At 40.6% G+C, this 19,052-nt stretch overlaps 1 protein-coding gene across 1 annotated transcript in view; it reads right to left on the bottom strand.

Annotated features, from left to right (window-relative positions):
- pamr1b (peptidase domain containing associated with muscle regeneration 1b) overlaps positions 1-18,284 on the bottom strand; it is a 62,084-nt gene extending 43,800 nt beyond the window's left edge. Inside the window, 1 exon segment of the mRNA XM_088339158.1 lies at positions 18,149-18,284. Coding sequence (XP_088195284.1) covers positions 18,149-18,284 — 136 coding nt within the window.
- Positions 18,285-19,052: the final 768 nt, after the last annotated feature.

Here is a 19,052-nt window from a genome sequence, read left to right as displayed (position 1 = left end):
AAGGTCAAATGTTCCAGTTGAAACCAGTTCTTGCACAACAACTTGTTATTTAAAATGTGACTGATTAACGCGATCTTCAGGAAAGAACCTTGGCCTGCGGGTCAAATCTGTAACTGATTCACTCTGTTAGTTCTCTCTAGGGTGCAGTCGAAAACTTTTGCTTGTGAGAACATCCTTTTTCGCCGTTTTTTTTTTTTTTTCGTTTTGCCGCTGTTATCACTTTCTGCATTATGTTTCGACTTATTACCGACACTGAAGAAATGACCAATTTTTGGTTGATTTTCACCTAATACTGTTTTTTCGGAGGCATACTTAACCATCACCTTCCCTCGACGACAACCACCACAACAATGACGTAATCTCGAAGCAACGAGATCTCGTTTGCCAAGATTGGCGTGCGGACGAAAACTCGAACCGCGAGACCAAAACAACAATGGTGCATCTGTCTGACACAAAGTTTGGAGAGCGGTAAAACTTTGTTGAAAAAAAATGTCATCGTGTAATAATGACAATTTTGTGTCAAAAAAGTAGCGTCCCGGGGACGCACGCTGATTTGACACTATGCCCCCCAGCAAATGATGCGTCTAGGATGCAGGGACGCGGGCAAACGAGAACACTGCCTCAATAAAATGAAATGTGGTCCCTTTCAAACACAAATGCGACGGCGCGGATTGACTGAACAGAAAAGATCAATGTCGTAATCTACCATAATTGAATCATTGTTTTTATTTCTTATTAGCATACAGGGTTGGGTAGGGTTACCTTAACTTGATTACTTTCAATTACTTTTTGATTACTCCAATACCAAATATGCTAATTAAAGACAAAAGAAACTCAATATGAATAAAATGGCTCAATTTTGTGCAGTCTTGGGGAGTAACCGAATACATGGAACGGCAAAAATGATGTTGGCAAGCTGTTTGGATTTATTTTCATTTTGTTTCTGTCGCATTGGATGTTCGTTTTGCAAGAGATCAACGCCAGGAGAGAAAGCTTACCACGTGTTTTGAGTCATCGTTTTATTCATATTTAGTTTATTTTGTCTTTTATTAGCATATTTGGTATTGGAGTCATCCAAAAGTCATTGAAAGTAATCAAGTTAAAGTAACCCTACCCTACCCCTGTTAGCATAATTATATCAAGACAAAAGCCTGCGACCCACTGAAAATGGCTCCGTGACCAACTATTGGGTCCTGATCCACCAGTTTAGAAACTTTGCTTTAAAGAATATGTCAAATAAGCTTTTTGCATGAACAGGCTTGGCTTGAATATCCACGGGGGCTTCCATATTTACGAGTGTTTTGTTTATGCTAGCAGCTGCCTATTGGCACTCTGGGAATTTCCACAGACATGTGGCCTTTAAGTTCCTCTTTGGGGCGAGCGTGTCTGACCGTTCGCATGCTGTGTAGTAAATCAAACATCCCACAATCTGCTGTATTACAAACTTTGCCAACATTTACATGAAAACGTTTTTTTAGCACTGCGTGTTTCTCTTAAAATGCAGAGTATTGTCTTTAGATAGATAGATAGATAGATAGATAGATAGATAGATAGATAGATAGATAGATAGATAGATAGATAGATAGATAGATAGATAGATAGATAGATAGATAGATAGATAGATAGATAGATAGATAGATAGATAGATAGATAGATAGATAGATAGATAGATAGATAGATAGATGGATGATAGATAGATAGATAGATAGATAGATAGATAGATAGATAGATAGATAGATAGATAGATAGATAGATAGATAGATAGATAGATAGATAGATAGATAGATAGATAGATAGATAGATAGATAGATAGATAGATAGATAGATACTTTATTCATCCGCTTTGGGAAATTCACATTTCCAGCAGCATCCCTGAGCTGAGAACAATACAATAATAAAGCAAAAAGAATAGAATATACAAATACCCAGTGTGACGTGCAAATACCCACTGTAGCGTGTTATATAGAATAACTAAATAGTGCTACACAAAATACATATTGCAATAAAATTCGCTAATATGCAATGTAGGGGGTGTGGTTTAATGTGGGCTTTTACTCTGCCGGGTAGAGTTAAAGAGCCTCATGGCATGAGGAACTATAGCAAGCACAATGACTACAGTTAGCTCTCTTGGCAGAAATATAATCTACACTTGGCTTATTGTATCATAGCTGTCGAGCTCCAGGGCTCCATACCCTGACAAAATGTTGTATTTTCACCTACAATGTACAAAATAATCTTGCACCATATGTTTTTTTTAAAATGTGTTTATTTATGTAGTTTAGCATGTTATATTGTACATGCGTTTCGTGATATCATCTCATCTCATCTCATTAGCCATACCGCTTATCCTCATTAGGGTAGGGGGACACCCCAAACTGGTTGCCAGCCAATCACAGGGCACACAGGGACAGACAACTCGCTCGCTCATTCACACCTAGGGACAATTTGGACCGGCCAATCCACCTGAAATACATGTCTTTGGAATGTGGGAGGAAACCGGAGTGCCCGGAGGAAACCCACGCAAGCACGGGGAGAACATACAAACTCCGCACAGGAAGTCTGGGGCTGGATTTGAACCCACGACAGGTTCCCATGACATGAACTGTGCCGCACAAGCGCTAACCACTGCGCCGCCGTGCTGCTTCGAGATATCACATATATTGTTAATTAATATTTTGTTGTGAGATACTGAGTTGCTCGACATGAATGAGGTTTATTAGAAAAAAAGTTCAAAAATGAAGTCGCTTGGACGTTCACTGTAGAAGGAAAAAATACATGCAAATAGAATCAAGTAATAATACATTTTCTCATTCAAATGATGAATTCATTTTCTGAATTAAATTAATGTTGGTAATATACTGATTCAAGGGATAACCACAAACCTGTCTTTTTTTTTATTTTCTCCTTTTATACTTCCTTTCTTTTGTAACTTCTTTATACAACATTATAATTCAAAATATAATGCATCAAAGTAAGTGAGCCGAATAAGAGCCGGCTCTTTTTAACGAGTTGAGCTGAAAAAGCCGGTTCTCTAAAAAGAGACGGACTTCCTTTCACTACACAACTACCACGGAATTATGCATGATGGGAAATCCTCTGGCAGACGGACGCGCACAGTAGGATCAAACTGCTCGCTTCTTTTGCAACGGAAAAAAACGATACCGAGATAGAGGCTACCGCGGCGAACTCGTTTGACTTGATTGATTTGGCATTTTGTGATAGTCGGTGTTGAGGCCATCATTGACAATTTTGCGTTTTTCCGTACAGATTTTCTTGTACGTCGTACACGTCTTAAAATGCATAATAAACGTACCTTGTACGGCAAAAACGTACAGGTTGACAGGTTGTTGGAATAATGTACATAAGTTATTCAACTATATCTATGTGTGTTATATGTTTGCTTAAAATGTTATGCTTACAAAATAGAATGATTCTCACAGCAATTGTAATTTCTCTTCATTAATGGGTAAAACAAAAGCTGGAAGTGAACATTTCCATTGAGTTTTTTATCAGAAACAGAAACAGACGGCAAAGTGATGAATTAAATACTAAGTTAAAGCTTTGAAGTTGGAAAGTCCAAACTATGGCCCAGGGGCAATTTGCAGTTTGACAAACATTTTTTAGCGGACCACAGCATATGGTAATATAATTTTCTCTTTAATATGTGTTTTACAGACAGGGTTGGGTAGGGTTACTTTAACTGGATTACTTTCAATTACTTTCGGATGACTCCAATACCAAATATGCTAATAAAAGACAAAAGAAACTACCGTATTTTCCGCACTATAAGGCGCCCCCAAAAGCCTTTATTTTTTTTCAAAAGCTGACCATGCGCCTTATAATACAGTGCGCCTTATTTATGAATCAATATAAAGTCGCAAAGTCTTCCAACTAACTTGCAGCCGCCGACTCGATTTTCCCCCGAGCGCCAAGTAGTCCGCGGTGTATGCTGGGATTTATTTATCGGCGTTTCATTGGCTAACCAATGTGTCAATCATCATTTGAATCGATCACTATTGGCTAAAGTTATTCGAAGGTCAAGGGGCGGATCCTTTTTATCATTTACAGGCTGGCATAGGCTGAAGCGGCAAAACAAAGCCTGCAATTGGCCGAAAAAGATGAATGTGTATAGCACGTGGTTGACGGCATACAGAAAGCATTTTTTACTATTCTCTATATGTAAATATTTTATTATCCTGGATTTACTAAACTCACGGATATAAGAGGACCATGGCTGCACATTATTATTGAACACAACGACTTCGGTGAGCTACTCCGGCTATATATTTTCCCTGTATCTTGTTTCAGACTGGACTCGATGTTTCTGTGATAAGCGGTGCAGATAATGGATGGAATGGAGTGTTTATTTTTAAATTAAACCCAATTCCAAGTGTTTATTGTCATATGCACAGTAAAGTTGCGAGCGAAAATAGAAACTAAGGAACGGTTGGCATTTCTTGAATCCCAAGACTTTAACCTTCCGAATGATGGAACGATGCATTTGAGTGACATCGTACAGACACTGTTTCCGTACATGTCTGGGACACGTATTTGCGTCTTTGCAAGCTTTCGGAATGTTAAGGGGGTAAGAAGTTTGACTATCTGACTGTTTTGTCGATGTTCCCATTGTAGCGCCTTATAATCAGGTGCGTCTTATGTATGTCAAATATAGGACCAAAAACTATTTTTTCGGGGTGCGCCCTATAACCCGGTGCGCCTTATAGTGCGGAAAATACGGTAAATGTGAATACAATGACTCAATTTTGTGCAGGCTTGGGAGTAACGGAACACATGGAACGGCAAAAATGATGTTGGCAAGCTGTTTGGATTTATTTTCATTTTGTTTCTGTCGCAATTTTATGTTCGTTTTGCTGGAGATCAAAGAGATCAAAGCCAGGAGAGAAAGCTTACCACGTGTTGTGAGTCATCATTTGATTCATATTTAGTTTCTTTTGTCTTTTATTAGGATATTTGGTATTGGAGTCATCCAAAAGTCATTGAAAGTAATCCAGTTAAAGTAACCCTACCCAACCCTGTTTACGGACTAAATCCAATCGACTTTTGAGACAATGGCTTGCCACTCAAAGTGCTGTATCAAATATTAGCTGTACAGTAATGTATAATTTTTTTAGCATCCCTTAAAATGAATATTCCAAACTGCAAAATATTTCGCTGTTCTTCCAAAAGCGAAGACACAATAATTGGATATTAATCAACCAGAAATGGGGCAGTGTATTTCCAGAAGGTAAATTTCACGGCAGGTTTTTGGAACTGTCAATTTTATGAATCATAAAACTGCTTGAGATTTTATTACTTTTTATGTTGCTCATTTATTTTATTTGACAAGGTGGGTTTGGTCGAATCTGCGCTTCAAGCTCGGAAGCTTTGCTTGTTTTTGACAAGACGTGACCAATGTTCCCTGTCATTTTCCAGGGGTCTGAGCGTTCACACAAAGTCTGTGAGCAACGCTTGAAGTGTGTCCAAAACTTGACATCAAGTTCCTTTTTCTGAGTTTCCGGCAATCCAAAAATATTTTTCACTTTTGAATGAAATGACTCATGTACTATTGCAAAGGTTGTAAGGCCTACAAATGTCATTTGTTTTTACCACAATTCTTTCACTAGATTTCCATTTCTTTTCTTTCCTGGTATCGTTTGTCGCTTAATACTAACATTTTGGGTTTTTTTTTGACTCGGTTGCACGATACAGAACTGTATTTAATCACACTTCTTAGTGGAAGTACAATGTTGGCAAAGAGATTGACTTGGTATCATTGGAAATTATTTGAATGCAACACAAACTTTTTCTTCTTTTTCTCAGTTTTTTTCTTTTTTTTTTTTAATTCCTTTAAAAAAATCTCATTGTGTTTATTTTTTCCTAGCTGTTACTTTTTTTGTGTTCTCTCCTTACTTTTTTTTCCTTTGTTTCTTTCTTGCCTTTTTTTCTGGCTTTTTTCAGATTTTTTTCCTTCTTTTTTCACTTCCTTTTGTTTCTTTTTTTCTCAGCTTTTCACTACTTTTTCATTTTGGTAATTGTTTTCTTCTTTTCTCTATTCCCCCCATCCTTTAAGTCACAGGTGTCAAAGAGGCGGCCCGCGGGCCGGATCAGGCCCGCTAAGGGACTGAATCCGGCCCGCGAGACAACACTCAGAGAAGCGCAAGAGAAAAACAAGCTGCAGGTTGAAATATGTCAACTTGATGTTGCCAAAGCCTCTCACAAAGACACTGTACTTGTATTTTTCTCTTTCTCTCTCTCTCTCTCTCTCTCTCTCTCTCTCTCTCTCTCTCTCTCTCTCTCTCTCTCTCTCTCTAGCTATTGCTATCTCTCTCTCTCTCTCTAGATATTGCTATCTCTCTCTCTCTCTTTCTCGTCCCCTCTATCTCTCTCTCTCTCTCTCTCTGTCACGTCTCCTCTCTCTCTTTCTCTTTCTCTGTCTCTCTCGTCTCCTCTCCTCTCTCTCTTTCTCTTTCTCTGTCTGTCTCTCTCTCTCTCGTCTCTCTCTTTCTCGTCTCTCTCTCTCTCTCTCTCTCTCTCTAGCTATTGCTATCTCTTTCTCTCTTTAGCTATTGCTATCTCTCTCTCTCTCTTTCTCGTCCCCTCTATCTCTCTCTCTCTTTCTCTGTCACGTCTCCTCTCTCTCTTTCTCTTTCTCGGTCTCTCTCGTCTCCTCTCCTCTCTCTCTTTCTCTTTCTCTGTCTCTCTCTCTCTCTCTCGTCTCTCTCTTTCTCGTCTCTCTCTCTCTCTCTCTCTCTCTCTCTCTCTCTCTCTCTCTCTCTCTTAGCTAACGCTAACTCTTTCTCTCTCTTTCTCGTATTTCTCTCTCTCTCTCTGTCTCTTTTTATCTGTCTCTCTCGCCGCCCCCCTCTCTCTCTCTCTCTAGCTATCTCTCTAGCTATCTCTCTCTCTCTCTCGCTCTCTCTCACTCTCTCTCTCTCTCTCTCTCTCTCTCTCTCTCTCTCTCTCTTAGTCCGGCCCCCAACAGAGTGTTTGTTCTATCGTGTGGCCCCCGAGTTAAAATGAGTTTGACACCCCTGCTTTAAGTCATTTTGTGCACAATTTTACATAATATTTGGTCATATAGGGATGAAAGAAGCAAAAACAACCTGAAGAGCCGTTTAGGACCCGAAAGAGACGGTTCTTTTTAGTGAGCCGAGCCAAAGAAGCCGGTTCTCGTAAAACTCTACTGACTTTACTCGACTTCGTTCTACTTCGACCTTGACTTCAAAATACCGCATTTAGAAGACAACGTCAGGGGAACCCTTGTATTTTTACCGTCATGCATTTTAACTTTAACTTAATTGGCTTCTTAATTAGCAATTTCGAGCCCTGATTTTTGTGAGCTGGCTAGCTTTTCTTGTGCGCGGAAAAGCTCTTAGTAGTGCGCAATTGCGCACACACGCAGCTTAGAGGGAACATTGCGCTGGATAGATTTTCTTGTGCGCTGAGAATGTGCGGGCAGTGCGCGATTAGCTGCTTAGAGGGAACATTGGACGTGACACAATAGCTTGTCACCAAACTGATTTTTTTTTTCCTTAATCTTTTAAAAAACGCATTTAGACTCTCTTTCTGAAAAGGATCGGAAAATGATTCAAATCTGCCGTGTGACCCTTAAAAATGGAACAAGTGAGATATGTCCCAGTAACACTAGTCTGCTTTCGCTAACCACAGGAAAACAGATGCTACCAAGAGCACTTGAGACGTCCGATGTTTTAATAGTAATGCAACCCGAATCACATCAATTGTGAATTGTGTATTAGAAAGCATCACCACATGAGTTACTGACGAATGTCACCATTTACACTATTCTTCATGATCTCGGTCGGATGCGGAAATTATAATTCATGCGTTTGTTACCTCCCGTCTCGATGACTGTAATGCACTACTCTCTGGTCTCCCGCAGTCTAGAATCAAGTCTCTTCAGCTGGTACAAAATGCCGCAGCGAGGCTTTTAACTAGGACAAAAAAAGTACGATCACATAACACCGATTTTGGCTAACCTGCATTGGCTCCCAGTTAGCCTTAGATGTGATTTCAAGGTTCTCTTAGTATTATACAAAATCATACATGGACTTGCGCCCTCTTATCTTTCAGATCTGATTTCCCGCTATGTCCCGGTCCGAAGCCTACGATCTGAGAGTGCCGGTCTTCTGGTGATCCCAAGAGCCAAGAAGTGTTCCCCTGGTTCGAGAGCGTTCTCCATCCGGGCACCGGTGCAGTGGAATGCTCTTCCCCCTGAGATTTGATCTGCAACCTCAGTGGAAATGTTTCAATCTAAGCTTAAGACTCACTTCTACGCTATAGCATATGAATAACCTATACTTTCTGTGGACAATATCTGTGTATTATTTGTGATTGCAACATCCTTTGCTGTCTGGTAATCCTGGAAGGGGGATTACCACATGTACGGTCCCTTCTAAAGATATCTCCATTTTCCTCATGTTTGAGTTTTTCCTAGCTCTCATGTTGGTTCCAGATCAGGGGATGGTGTAATAATAGTCTTTGAGACTCTTTGTGATTAAGGGGTGTACAAATAAAAATGACTTGACTTGACTTTAGCCATCAGCTAAGTTCAGGGTCAGAAACACATTCAAATGTGTGATGACTTCCATATGGGATGGAGAGCAGGAGTGTGAAGAAAATCTCTCTCCTCGAGAGACTCATTTGCTTCCTTCCTACAATGTAAAGGACACCGGACCATGGGAGTCGAAAACACGAATTATCAGACGTGAACAAGAAAAACCCTCACAACCGGTCTGTTAATGTCATTAGCGAGTCCTGTGCCTCCAGAGATCTGACCCTCAGTTGCCATCACTCAAGGTAACGCTGTTTCACATTAAAGGTACGGAGATCCCTCCCTACGTTGCGCTTCGGTTATCGCTGGATTACTGCTTCACGGATTTTGAATTGTCTTTATTGTCATTGAGAACATTGAAAAGGTTGGTAACGGAGTTTAGAAGACTAATAATTATTATAAAAAAGAAAAAAGAAACCAAACCTGTAGCATAGTGTTGGTGTCAATGTGGGGCTGTTGCTAGGACACGTTTACCTCCGGGTTGTTTAATTTTTGTACACAGTTTTTTTAATTCCAAACAGTCAGGTTTATTTATTTCACTTATTTATTTTTGGGTGTGAGTATTTTGGATATCGTACATTTTATGTTGATTTAATGAAGTGCTTTAATTTTATTTACTTGAGTTGTATTAAAGTATATAAAAAAACATCTACGTCCTGGTTGTGTTGCCTTCAGGATGAATCAAGTAGCATAGACAGTGCAAGGTTGGGTAGGGTTACTTTAACTGGATTACTTTCAATGACTTTTGGATTACTCCAATACCAAATATGCTAATAAAAGACAAAATAAACTAAATATGAATAAAACGATGACTCACAACACGTGGTAAGCTTTCTCTCCTGGCTTTGATCTCTTTCATCTCCGGCAAAACGAACATAAAATGCGACAGAAACAAAATGAAAATAAATCCAAACAGCTTGCCAACATCCTTTTTGCCGTTCCATGTATCCCGTTACTCCCCAAGCCTGCACAAAATTTAGTTATTTTATTCATATTTAGATTATTTTGTCTTTTATTAGCATATTTGGTATTGAAGTAATCCAAAAGTAATTGAAAGTAATCCAGTTAAAGTAACCCTACCCAACCCTGAGAGTATGTGATAGGCGTAAGTTGTGTTTGAATGTTGGGAAGAGTAAGGTGATGAAGTGTTCACGTGATGGAGTGGGTATGGCGTTAGAAATCAGGTTGCATGGACGGGTGCTGGAAGAAGTTGAAAGATTTAGGTACTTGGGTTGTAATGTGGCTGTAGTTGTGGAATGGAATGCGAGGTATTGCACAGAGGAAATCAAGGAAGCAAGATTTTGGCTGCTCTGAGAAGAATGATGAGCAACAAGAGTATGAGTATGGATGTTAAGAGGGGACTGTATGAGAGCGTGATTGTGCCGACTGTGTTGTATGGTGCAGAGACTTGGAGCCTGAACGCAGATTTAAGAAGGAAATTCAATGTTTTTGAGATGAAGTGTTTGAGGAGTATGTCGGGAGTGACTAGATTGGATAGATTGAGGAATGAAATTGTGAGAGACAGAACTGGAGTAGTCGTGGAACTGACAGAGAGTACTCGGTTGGTTCGGACACATGGAGAGGATGGATGAGGAGAGAATATTGAAGAGGATCTACAGAGCTGAAGTCAATGGAAGGAGACCAAGAGGAAGGCCGCGATTGACGTGGATGGATGGTGTTATGAGTGCACTGCAGGAAAGAGGTCTAAATATAATGGAAGCTAGAGCTGTTGTTTGGTGATAGAAAGGAGTGGAGAGGTGTTGTGAAAGGATAGTGGGATTGTGGACGCATTCTTAAGGATGGGCTGGGCACCCGTATGATGCGGCAGGGGTAAACCAGTGAAAGCTGTCGGGCCCTGTTGTTGAACAAAAGAGTGTGTTGTGTCACCCTGACCAGAGTGAAATGGCCGCTTTCTGGTGTCCCGTTTCATCTGGAGGGACGAAAGCATGACCGATTTGGGTGCCGAGTTGCCTAACTTGTTTGGGTGTTGGGGCATTTGGGTTGGCCATGGTCCAAACAATTTTTGTGGGTGTTTTTTGCCATTTTTCCCCTTTTATTTTCTTTGCTATTGTATGTGTTTGTCTTGCTATCGGTCACCCCTCTTGAGGGATATGACCAAGGTAGATAGATGTCTGTCTTTTTTCCTTTTGTCATTTTATACTTCCTTTTTTTTCTTAACTTCCTTATACAACATAATAATTCGCTATATAATGCATCAAAGCAAGAGAGCCGTTTGAGAGCCGGCTCTCTTTAATGAGTTGAGCCGAAAAAGCCGATTCTCTAAAAAGGGACGGACTTCCTTTCACTACATCAAACCGCTCTCTTCGTTTGCAACAAAAATCGTTACCGAGATAGAGGCTACCGCGGCGAACTGGTTTGACTTGATTGATTTGCCGTTTCGTGATCGTCGGTGTACACCGGATGGTACCCATAATCGACAAATTTGCGTTTTTCCGTACAGATTTTCTCGTACGTCGTACACGTCTTAAAATGAATAATAAACGTACTTTGTACGGCAAAAACGTACAGCTTGACAGGTATACAACATATCTGCATAATGGTGGGGAGGAACAATACACATTCTGTGCCTAGTGTAAAAACATTGTACTTTTGAATATGTTTGTATTTAACCTACAAGATTCTTATACTATGTTTGAGGAACAAAAAACGTTCCACTTTCTTTCTTTTCAATGTATGATCATTTATAAATAATCTGTTTTGAATAGAAATCATCCCATGAATGTATAACATTTATTTATTGCAGGCTTCCCACAATGCAAAGGGAAAGTTCCCTTATTTGTGGTTCAAGTTATTATGTCATTGTGCATGAATCAAAATGTAGTCATAACACACTGACGAATACAAACAAGCAGCTTTCGTCAAGTACAGTGGAACCTCGGTTTTCGAACGCCTCTCAGGTCGAATAAATCGGAGTCCGACCAAAAATTTCCAGAAATTCTTGCTTCAGTGCAAGCAGCAAAATTGCTACAGGTGAAAAAAGAAAAGTAGTGCGTACAACTATTGCATTTAAGAAAGAAATAATAGCAAAATATGAAGGAGGCGTGCGAGTGTCTGATCTTGTTAGGGAATACCCCACCGTCCACCTGCGCCTTCTGCTGACCACCACAAAAGTAAGAAATCCTATTCATAATTATTATTTTTTTTTTTTTTTACACGTTCATGTTAGCGTAATCTTTCGTACGGAAGATAAAGATAACGCGAACATACGATTAGCCTGGGTTAGCTTCATGTTTACGTTAAACATTCATGGTAAACATTCAGGGTGTTGGAACGGAGCCCAACATTGAGGGTGTTGGAACGGAGCTCCCTTTCCAATGAACCGCTCACCGCTTGTTGTGGAGACCCGGGTGCTAAATGACTTAAAAATAACAGATTTTTAAATTTGAACACGTTCATGTTAGCGTAATCTTTCGTACGGAAGATTACGATAACGCGAACGTACGATTAGCCTGGGTTAGCTTTATGTTTACGTTAAACATTCAAGGTAAACATTCAGGGCGTTGGAACGGATTAAAACGATTTACATTATTTTTAATGGGAAAAATGATTTCGGTGATCGAACAAATCGGTTTTCGAACAGGGTTCTGGAACGGATTATGGTCGAGAACCGAGGTTCCACTGTATGTATTTCTTTCTTTTGGCTGTTGGGTTTCAGAACGACCACATCCCCCCACAAAGCGAATGTATTTGCTTTTCCATGTAGTTTCAATGTCTTACGTCATTCTCTATGAACCAGAAAAAAGTCCGCAGCCACAGGAAAATGTCAGGAAAGCTCATTTCCATATTGATGTGAGTCTGATTCAAAAAATCTGAATACAAAAAAAAGTATTAATAAATAAATGGGAGTGGCAACGCACACGCATGATTTATTTACCCTTTGGACTATGAAGGAGGACAAAAATAGAAAACTGAAAGTTTTGCAGATCCTCCAAGTAATCAAAATTACAAAATGTATACATACATCGCAGCACGGTGGCGCGGTGGTTAGCGCGTGTGCGGCACAGTTCTGAGGTAACGGGTTCAAATCCAGCTACCGACCTTCATGTGCGGGGTTTGCATGTTCTCCCCGTGCTTGCGTGGGTTTCCTCCTTCCTCACACATTCCAAAAACATGCATGTCAATTGGCCGGTCCAAATTGTCCCTAGGTGTGAATGAGCGAACGAAATGTCTGTCCCTGTGTGCCCTGCGACTGGCTGGCAACCGGTTCAGGGTGTTCCCTGCCCACTGCTCGGAGATGGCTGGGATGGGCTCCAGCACCCCCGCATCTTGAATACCCAATTAAACCCTTAGCTCAAATCAAAATATTACCGTATTTTCCGCACTATAAGGCGCACCTAAAAGTCTTCATTTTTTTCAAAAGCTGACCATGCGCCTTATAATACAGTGCGCCTTATATATGGCTCAATATTAAATCGCAAGGTCTCGCAACTTACGCAACAGCCGCCGACTCGATTTCCCCCCGAACGTGGAGTAGTCCGCGGTGTATGCTGGGATTTATATACCGGCGTTTCATTGGCTAACCAATGTGTCAATCATCATTTGAATCGATCGCTATTGGCTAGTTATTCGGAGCCTCGGATAGGCTAGAGGACCGAAACAAACCCTGCACTTGGCCGAAAAAGATGTGTCAATCATCAGTTAAATCGATTACTATTGGCTGAAGTTATTCGGAGCCTCGGATTGGCTAGATGGCCAAAACAAACCCTGCAATTGGCTGAAAAAGATGACTGAATAGCAAGCTTGCTAAACTACGCCATAAAGAAACATGTTTCATTAGTCTGTATTTGTAAATATTTGACTCTCCTGGATTTACTACACTCACGGTTGTAAGAAGACCATGATTGCGTATCATTATTGAACGTTCCCGGTATCTTGTTTTAGAACGATCTTGATGTTGCTGTGATGAGTTAAGTGAATTAAACTCAATTCCAAGTGTTTATTGTCATATGCACAGTAAAGTTGCGGGCGAAAAAGAAAATAGAAACTAAGGAATGGTTGGCATTTCTTGAATCCCAAGACTTTAACCTTCCGAATGATATTTGGAACAATGCATTTGAGTGACATCGTACGGACACCGCATCCGCACGTGTCTACGACACGTATTTGCTTCTTTGCAAGCTTTGGGAATGTTAAGGGGGTAATCAGTTGGACTGAATCATCTGACTGTTTTGTCGACGTTCCCATTGTAGCGCCTTATAATCCGGCGCGCCTTATGTATGGGGGATATAGGACCAAAAACTATTTTTTGGGGGTGCGCCCTATAACCCGGTGCGCCCTATAGTGCGGAAAATACGGTAGTTACTTTAACCATGACGTTTCTTCGGAAAATTTCAAATGTGAGTATGTTTAAGTGTCCAGTTCTCTTTGCATAGTCTCCACAGCAGCTGTCTGGTATTTTGAGGTCAGTGCGATTCAGCTATCATGGAACAAGAAAACTCCCTCGGGAGCATTGTGGGCAGTGCAGATATGAGCACAGGCTTATCCCAGAGCTCATCCTGCAGAAAGATTTTATGAACTTCCTCTATGTGAAAAACACACCGAATGTGATGTCAGTTTAAAAGGCGGCAGTGGCTCAGGAGGTAGAGCGCTCGTCTGGGGATCAAGAGATCGCAGTTCGAATCCCTGCTCGTCCGTGTTACATGTGGAAGTGTCCTTGGGTAAGACACTGAACCCCTATTACCCCCAATAACCAGGTGAGCGCCTTACATGGCTGCACGGCCGCGATTGGGAAATGTGAAGCACACTGTAAAGCGCTTTGGGAAGTCTTGACTTGAAAAGCGCTATAGAAATGCAAATTATTTCCTTTCATTTCAATTTAAATCTGCTTGGATAAGTGATTAAAAAAATGAATGAATGGTTAAATGCAGACCATTTTAATCAAATGTACTCTTTTGTTTTACACACAATATCTATCTATCTATCTATCTATCTATATCACTTTGTCAGGACACAACAGGAAAGATATTCATAAAGATTGTGCATGTTTCTTGTTTGCAGCAGTTATACGAAAGCAGGGGTGGCAAACACACGGCTCTAGAGCCGTATGCGGCTCTTGGCCAATAAGAATGCGGCTCTTTGCCTCGTCCTATTTTTGATATACTGTGGCTCTTTGCCTCGTTTCATGTTTAGTTTTCCCCCCTCTTAAGATAATTGAATAAATCAGAGTTAATAACAAATTAATTTGGCAGATTTATTGTTTTTATGCTGCTCCGAACCAGCTCGTTGGCCTAGCGGTAGGGCGCCCGGCCTGAGACTGGGAGGTCGCAGGTTCAAGCCTCGGCCGAGTCATACCTAAGACTTAAACATTGGTACCCGTTGCCTCCCTGCTTGGGGCTCGGCATTAAGGGTTGCAATTGGGGGGTATGCTCACCTAATGACTCCCAACACATCAGTTGGGTTGGGCGAGGGGGCTGGGAATCCCCTCCTCTGTATCGATATCCCAGAAAGAGTCAGAAAAGACTCTAGCCACCTCCCACTAGGGGGACACGGCTCTGGTATATATGCTGCTCCGGACACATAACTGACTGCCAATCATCTGCGTAAGTTACGTCTAATGCCGGGAAATTAAGTCAACATTTCATGAGCGTGCAAACTGTTCCCTCATGGTCAAAATGGCAAAATGCAAAGCGAAACAGAAATATGAAGATGAACACAGAGCATTTCAGGATGCTTACTTTTTTGTTGAACGGAATGGCAAATCACTGTTTATTGTCACGAGAGGACCGGACCAGAACGGAGGCAGGAGGCAGGAAGAGAGAACTCAATTGCGTTGACGATCAAAACTTTTATTTAGCAAAATAAAAGTCGTCCAACTATCAGGGACAAAACAGATCAAAAACGGGCTTTGCGGTATATGGAAATCAAGGTCGAAGTAGAACGAAGTTGAGTAAAGTCAGTAGAGTTTTTCAAGAACCGGCTTCTTCGGCTCGGCTCACTAAAAAGAACTGGCTCTTTCCTAAACGGCTCTTCAGGTTGTTTTTGCTTCTTTAATCCCTACACGACCAAATATTATGTAAAGTTGTGCACAAAATGACTTAAAGGAAGGGGGGGAAATAGAACAAAAAAGAAGAAAATAGCAAAATGAAAAAGTAGTGAAAAGCTGTGAAAAAAAGAAACAAAAGGAAGAGAAAAAAAGAAGGAAAAATTTAGAAAAAAAAGCCAGAAAAAAAGAAAAGAAAGAAACAAATGAAAAAAGTAAATAAAGAACAAAAAGAAAAAAAGTAACAGCTAGGAAAAAATAAACACAATGAGAACTTTTTCAAAATTAATTTAAAAAAAAGGAAAAAAAAACAGGGAAAAAGAAGAAAAAGTTTGTGTAGCATTCAAATAATTTCCAATTATACCAAGCAAATCTTGTTGCCAACATTGTACTTCCACTAAAAAATGTGATTGAAAACAGTTCCTTGCAACCGAGTAAATAAGCCCTCAAAAATGTGAGTATTATGTGACAAAAGATACCAGGAAAAAAAAAGAAATGGAAATCTTGTGAAAAACAAATGACGTTTGTAGGCCGTACAAGCTTTGCAATAGTACATGAGTCAATTCATTCAAAAATGACAAATGTTTTTGCATTGCTGGAAACTCAGCAAAATTTAACTTGATGTCAAGTTTGGGACATGTTTGCTAATGACTTAGTTGCCACACTTGGGATTGCTGTTGCTCACTGTTGTTTCAAGCCTTGCTCCCCGACTTTGTGTGAACGCTCAGACCCGTAAGGAAAATTCCAGGGAACATTGCTCCTGAGTCTTGCAACTGACAACACCGAACCCTTCTAATCACCGCCAGTCACCACAGACAAGTTCACCGGCCGACATGACTTTGTCGTGTTTTGACTCCTCGAAGATTTGCAAAGCGGAGATTTTGGCGCAGGCATCCCGGGAGTCAGCCCGATCGATTCAAACCCTGCTCGTCGCATCCTGCGTAACTCATCAAGGGCAAATAAAGAGTTCTTTTTCTCCTCAAGAGAGCTCTTTGACATTTAAGGAGAAATGGTTGACACAAAAAAAAGAGCGCAGTGCTTGAGGAAAACAAACTATCTTGAAGAATGCGCTGCAACAGCACTTTTTTATTGTCGTTATGTAAGACCAGATCAACAATCTCAAACAACATTTTACTCAATAAGCCAGATCCTATATAGTTGTATATCTCATCTTTCCAGGAAACAATAAATATAGAATAAATAAGATCAAATTCCCTTAAGACTTTATTTTTCAAAAGCTTTTGTGTTTTAGAAAGTCTAAAAAATATTTGATGGGATAACAATATTTTAGAGAACGAAGGATAAAAAAAGACCAGGGTTGGGTAGGATTACTTTAACTTGATTACTTTCAGTTACTCCAATACTAAATCTGCTATAGGTTCTGGTCTTCCACGTTAGTCGGTTTCTTCATTTAACAGGTTTTTTTGTCACGAAACAGGACAGGAAACAGGAATGGAGAACCCAATCGCGTACTCACAGTTTATTAGGGAGGGGAGGAATGCACGCACAGGGTTGGGTAGGGTTACTTGAACTTGATTACTTTCAATTACTTTTGGATGACTCTAATACCAAATATGCTAATTAAAGACAAAATAAACTAAATATGAATAAAATGACTCAATTTTGTGCAGGCTTGGGGAGTAACGGAACACATGGAACGGCAAAAATGATGTTGGCAAGCTGTTTGGATTGATTTCCATTTGGTTTCTGTCGCATTTGATGTTCGTTCTGCCGGAGATCAAAGAGATCAAAGCCAGGAGAGAAAGCTTACCACGTGTTGTGAGTCATCATTTGATTCATATTTAGTTTCTTTTGTCTTTTATTAGCATATTTGGTATTGGAGTAATCCAAAAGTCATTGAAAGTAATCCAGTTAAAGTAACCCTACCCAACCCTGGCAACGATACACACATCCTGTTATAGCACAATGACTCCATGTCCTTAATAGCAGGGTTGGGTAGGGTTACTTTAACTGGATTACTTTCAATTACTTTTGGATTACTCGCATACCAAATATACAAAAAAAAAGAGAAAAGAAACTAAATATGAATAAAATTACAAAATTTTGTGCAGGCTTGGGGAGTAACGGAACACATGGAACGGCAAAAATGATGTTGGCGAGCTGTTTGGATTGATTTTCATTTTGTTTCCGTACCATTTGATGTTCGTTTTGCCGGAGATCAAAGAGATCAAAGCCAGGAGAGAAAGCTAACCACGTGTTGTGAGTCATCATTTGATTCATATTTAGTTTCTTTTGTCTTTTATTAGCATATTTGGTATTGGAGTCATCCAAAAGTAACTGTAAGTAATCAAGTTAAAGTAACCCTACCCAACCCTGTGCGTGCATTCCTCCCCTCCCTAATAAACTGTGAGTACGTTACGCGATTGGGTTCTCCATTCCTGTTTCATGTCCTGGTTCGTGACAAAAAAACCTGTTAAATGAAGAAACCGACTCACGTGGAAGACCAGAACCTATAGCAGATTTAGTATTGGAGTCATCCAAAAGTAACTGAAAGTAATCAAGTTAAAGTAACCCTACCCAACCCTGAAAAAGACAAAGTAAATTTGCTCTCTTACTGTTGGGCCAGGAACTCCCCTGAGGTATGAAGATAACGATGAGGAAGTAAATGAGAAGGAACTGGCGTGCCCTCCTACTGGCATGGAACCCCCCATCATTTTGTCCCTGCTCCAGTCCAGGTTCCACAGACAGCATGCTGCAGTCTGGAACTCTGTTTACTTTCTGATTTCAGCTGACATCACCATCGAAAACTCTTTCAATACTTTCTGCCCCCTCCTTGTAAATCTCTCTCTCTCTCTCTCTCTTTCTCTCTCTCTCTCTCTCTCTTTCATTACCCTTGGCTTCAGGTTACAGTTCAGTCTCTTAAACGAGCACAGCCCTTAACCTTTCATGCTAAACTCATTGTGTCTGCAGTTCTCCTGCTCGCACACAAAGACCGGCAGCTGCTGTGCACTGTAAAACACATGATGTGATGGAATTTATGTCTGTTCGACGACTTAAGTGTTTTCTAAAAAAAAAAAAAGCATTACTGTTACTAGCAGGAGACTATCTATCTATCTACCTTGGTCATATCCCGGCGTTGCTGAGATAGAGGCTCGGCAGGCTTAAGAGAGTTGTTAGCCTCGCCGTAGCAGTGGGTTGGACCTGCAGCCTTACTTGGCCTCACTACCTGTACCCAGTAACAATCCACGGAGCACCCGCTGGCAATCACTATTTCTTTGCGCTCTTTTGACATTTTTCAGACTTATTTGATTTATTTATTTGACGAATTTGTCAGGGAAGACCAGAACAGAGCAGGAGACCCCAGAGCGTTCGTACAATTCTTTATTTGGGGAAGCGTAAGGGTTAGCGGGAGACGTGATCAATCGTAGCATGGGACGGAGGCAGGTCGAGTTTACCAGGACGGAAGAGAAGATCGTAGCGTGGGACGAAAGCAGGTCGGATCGGAGGCAGGTCGGATCG

The sequence above is a fragment of the Urocampus carinirostris genome, chromosome 7 (genome assembly GCF_059441175.1).
Source record: "Urocampus carinirostris isolate Australia breed hairy pipefish chromosome 7, RoL_Ucar_1.0, whole genome shotgun sequence".
Classification (NCBI taxonomy): domain Eukaryota; kingdom Metazoa; phylum Chordata; class Actinopteri; order Syngnathiformes; family Syngnathidae; genus Urocampus; species Urocampus carinirostris.
The sequence above is the reverse complement of the archived record's forward strand: the minus strand, read 5'-3'. Positions and strand labels throughout refer to the sequence as shown.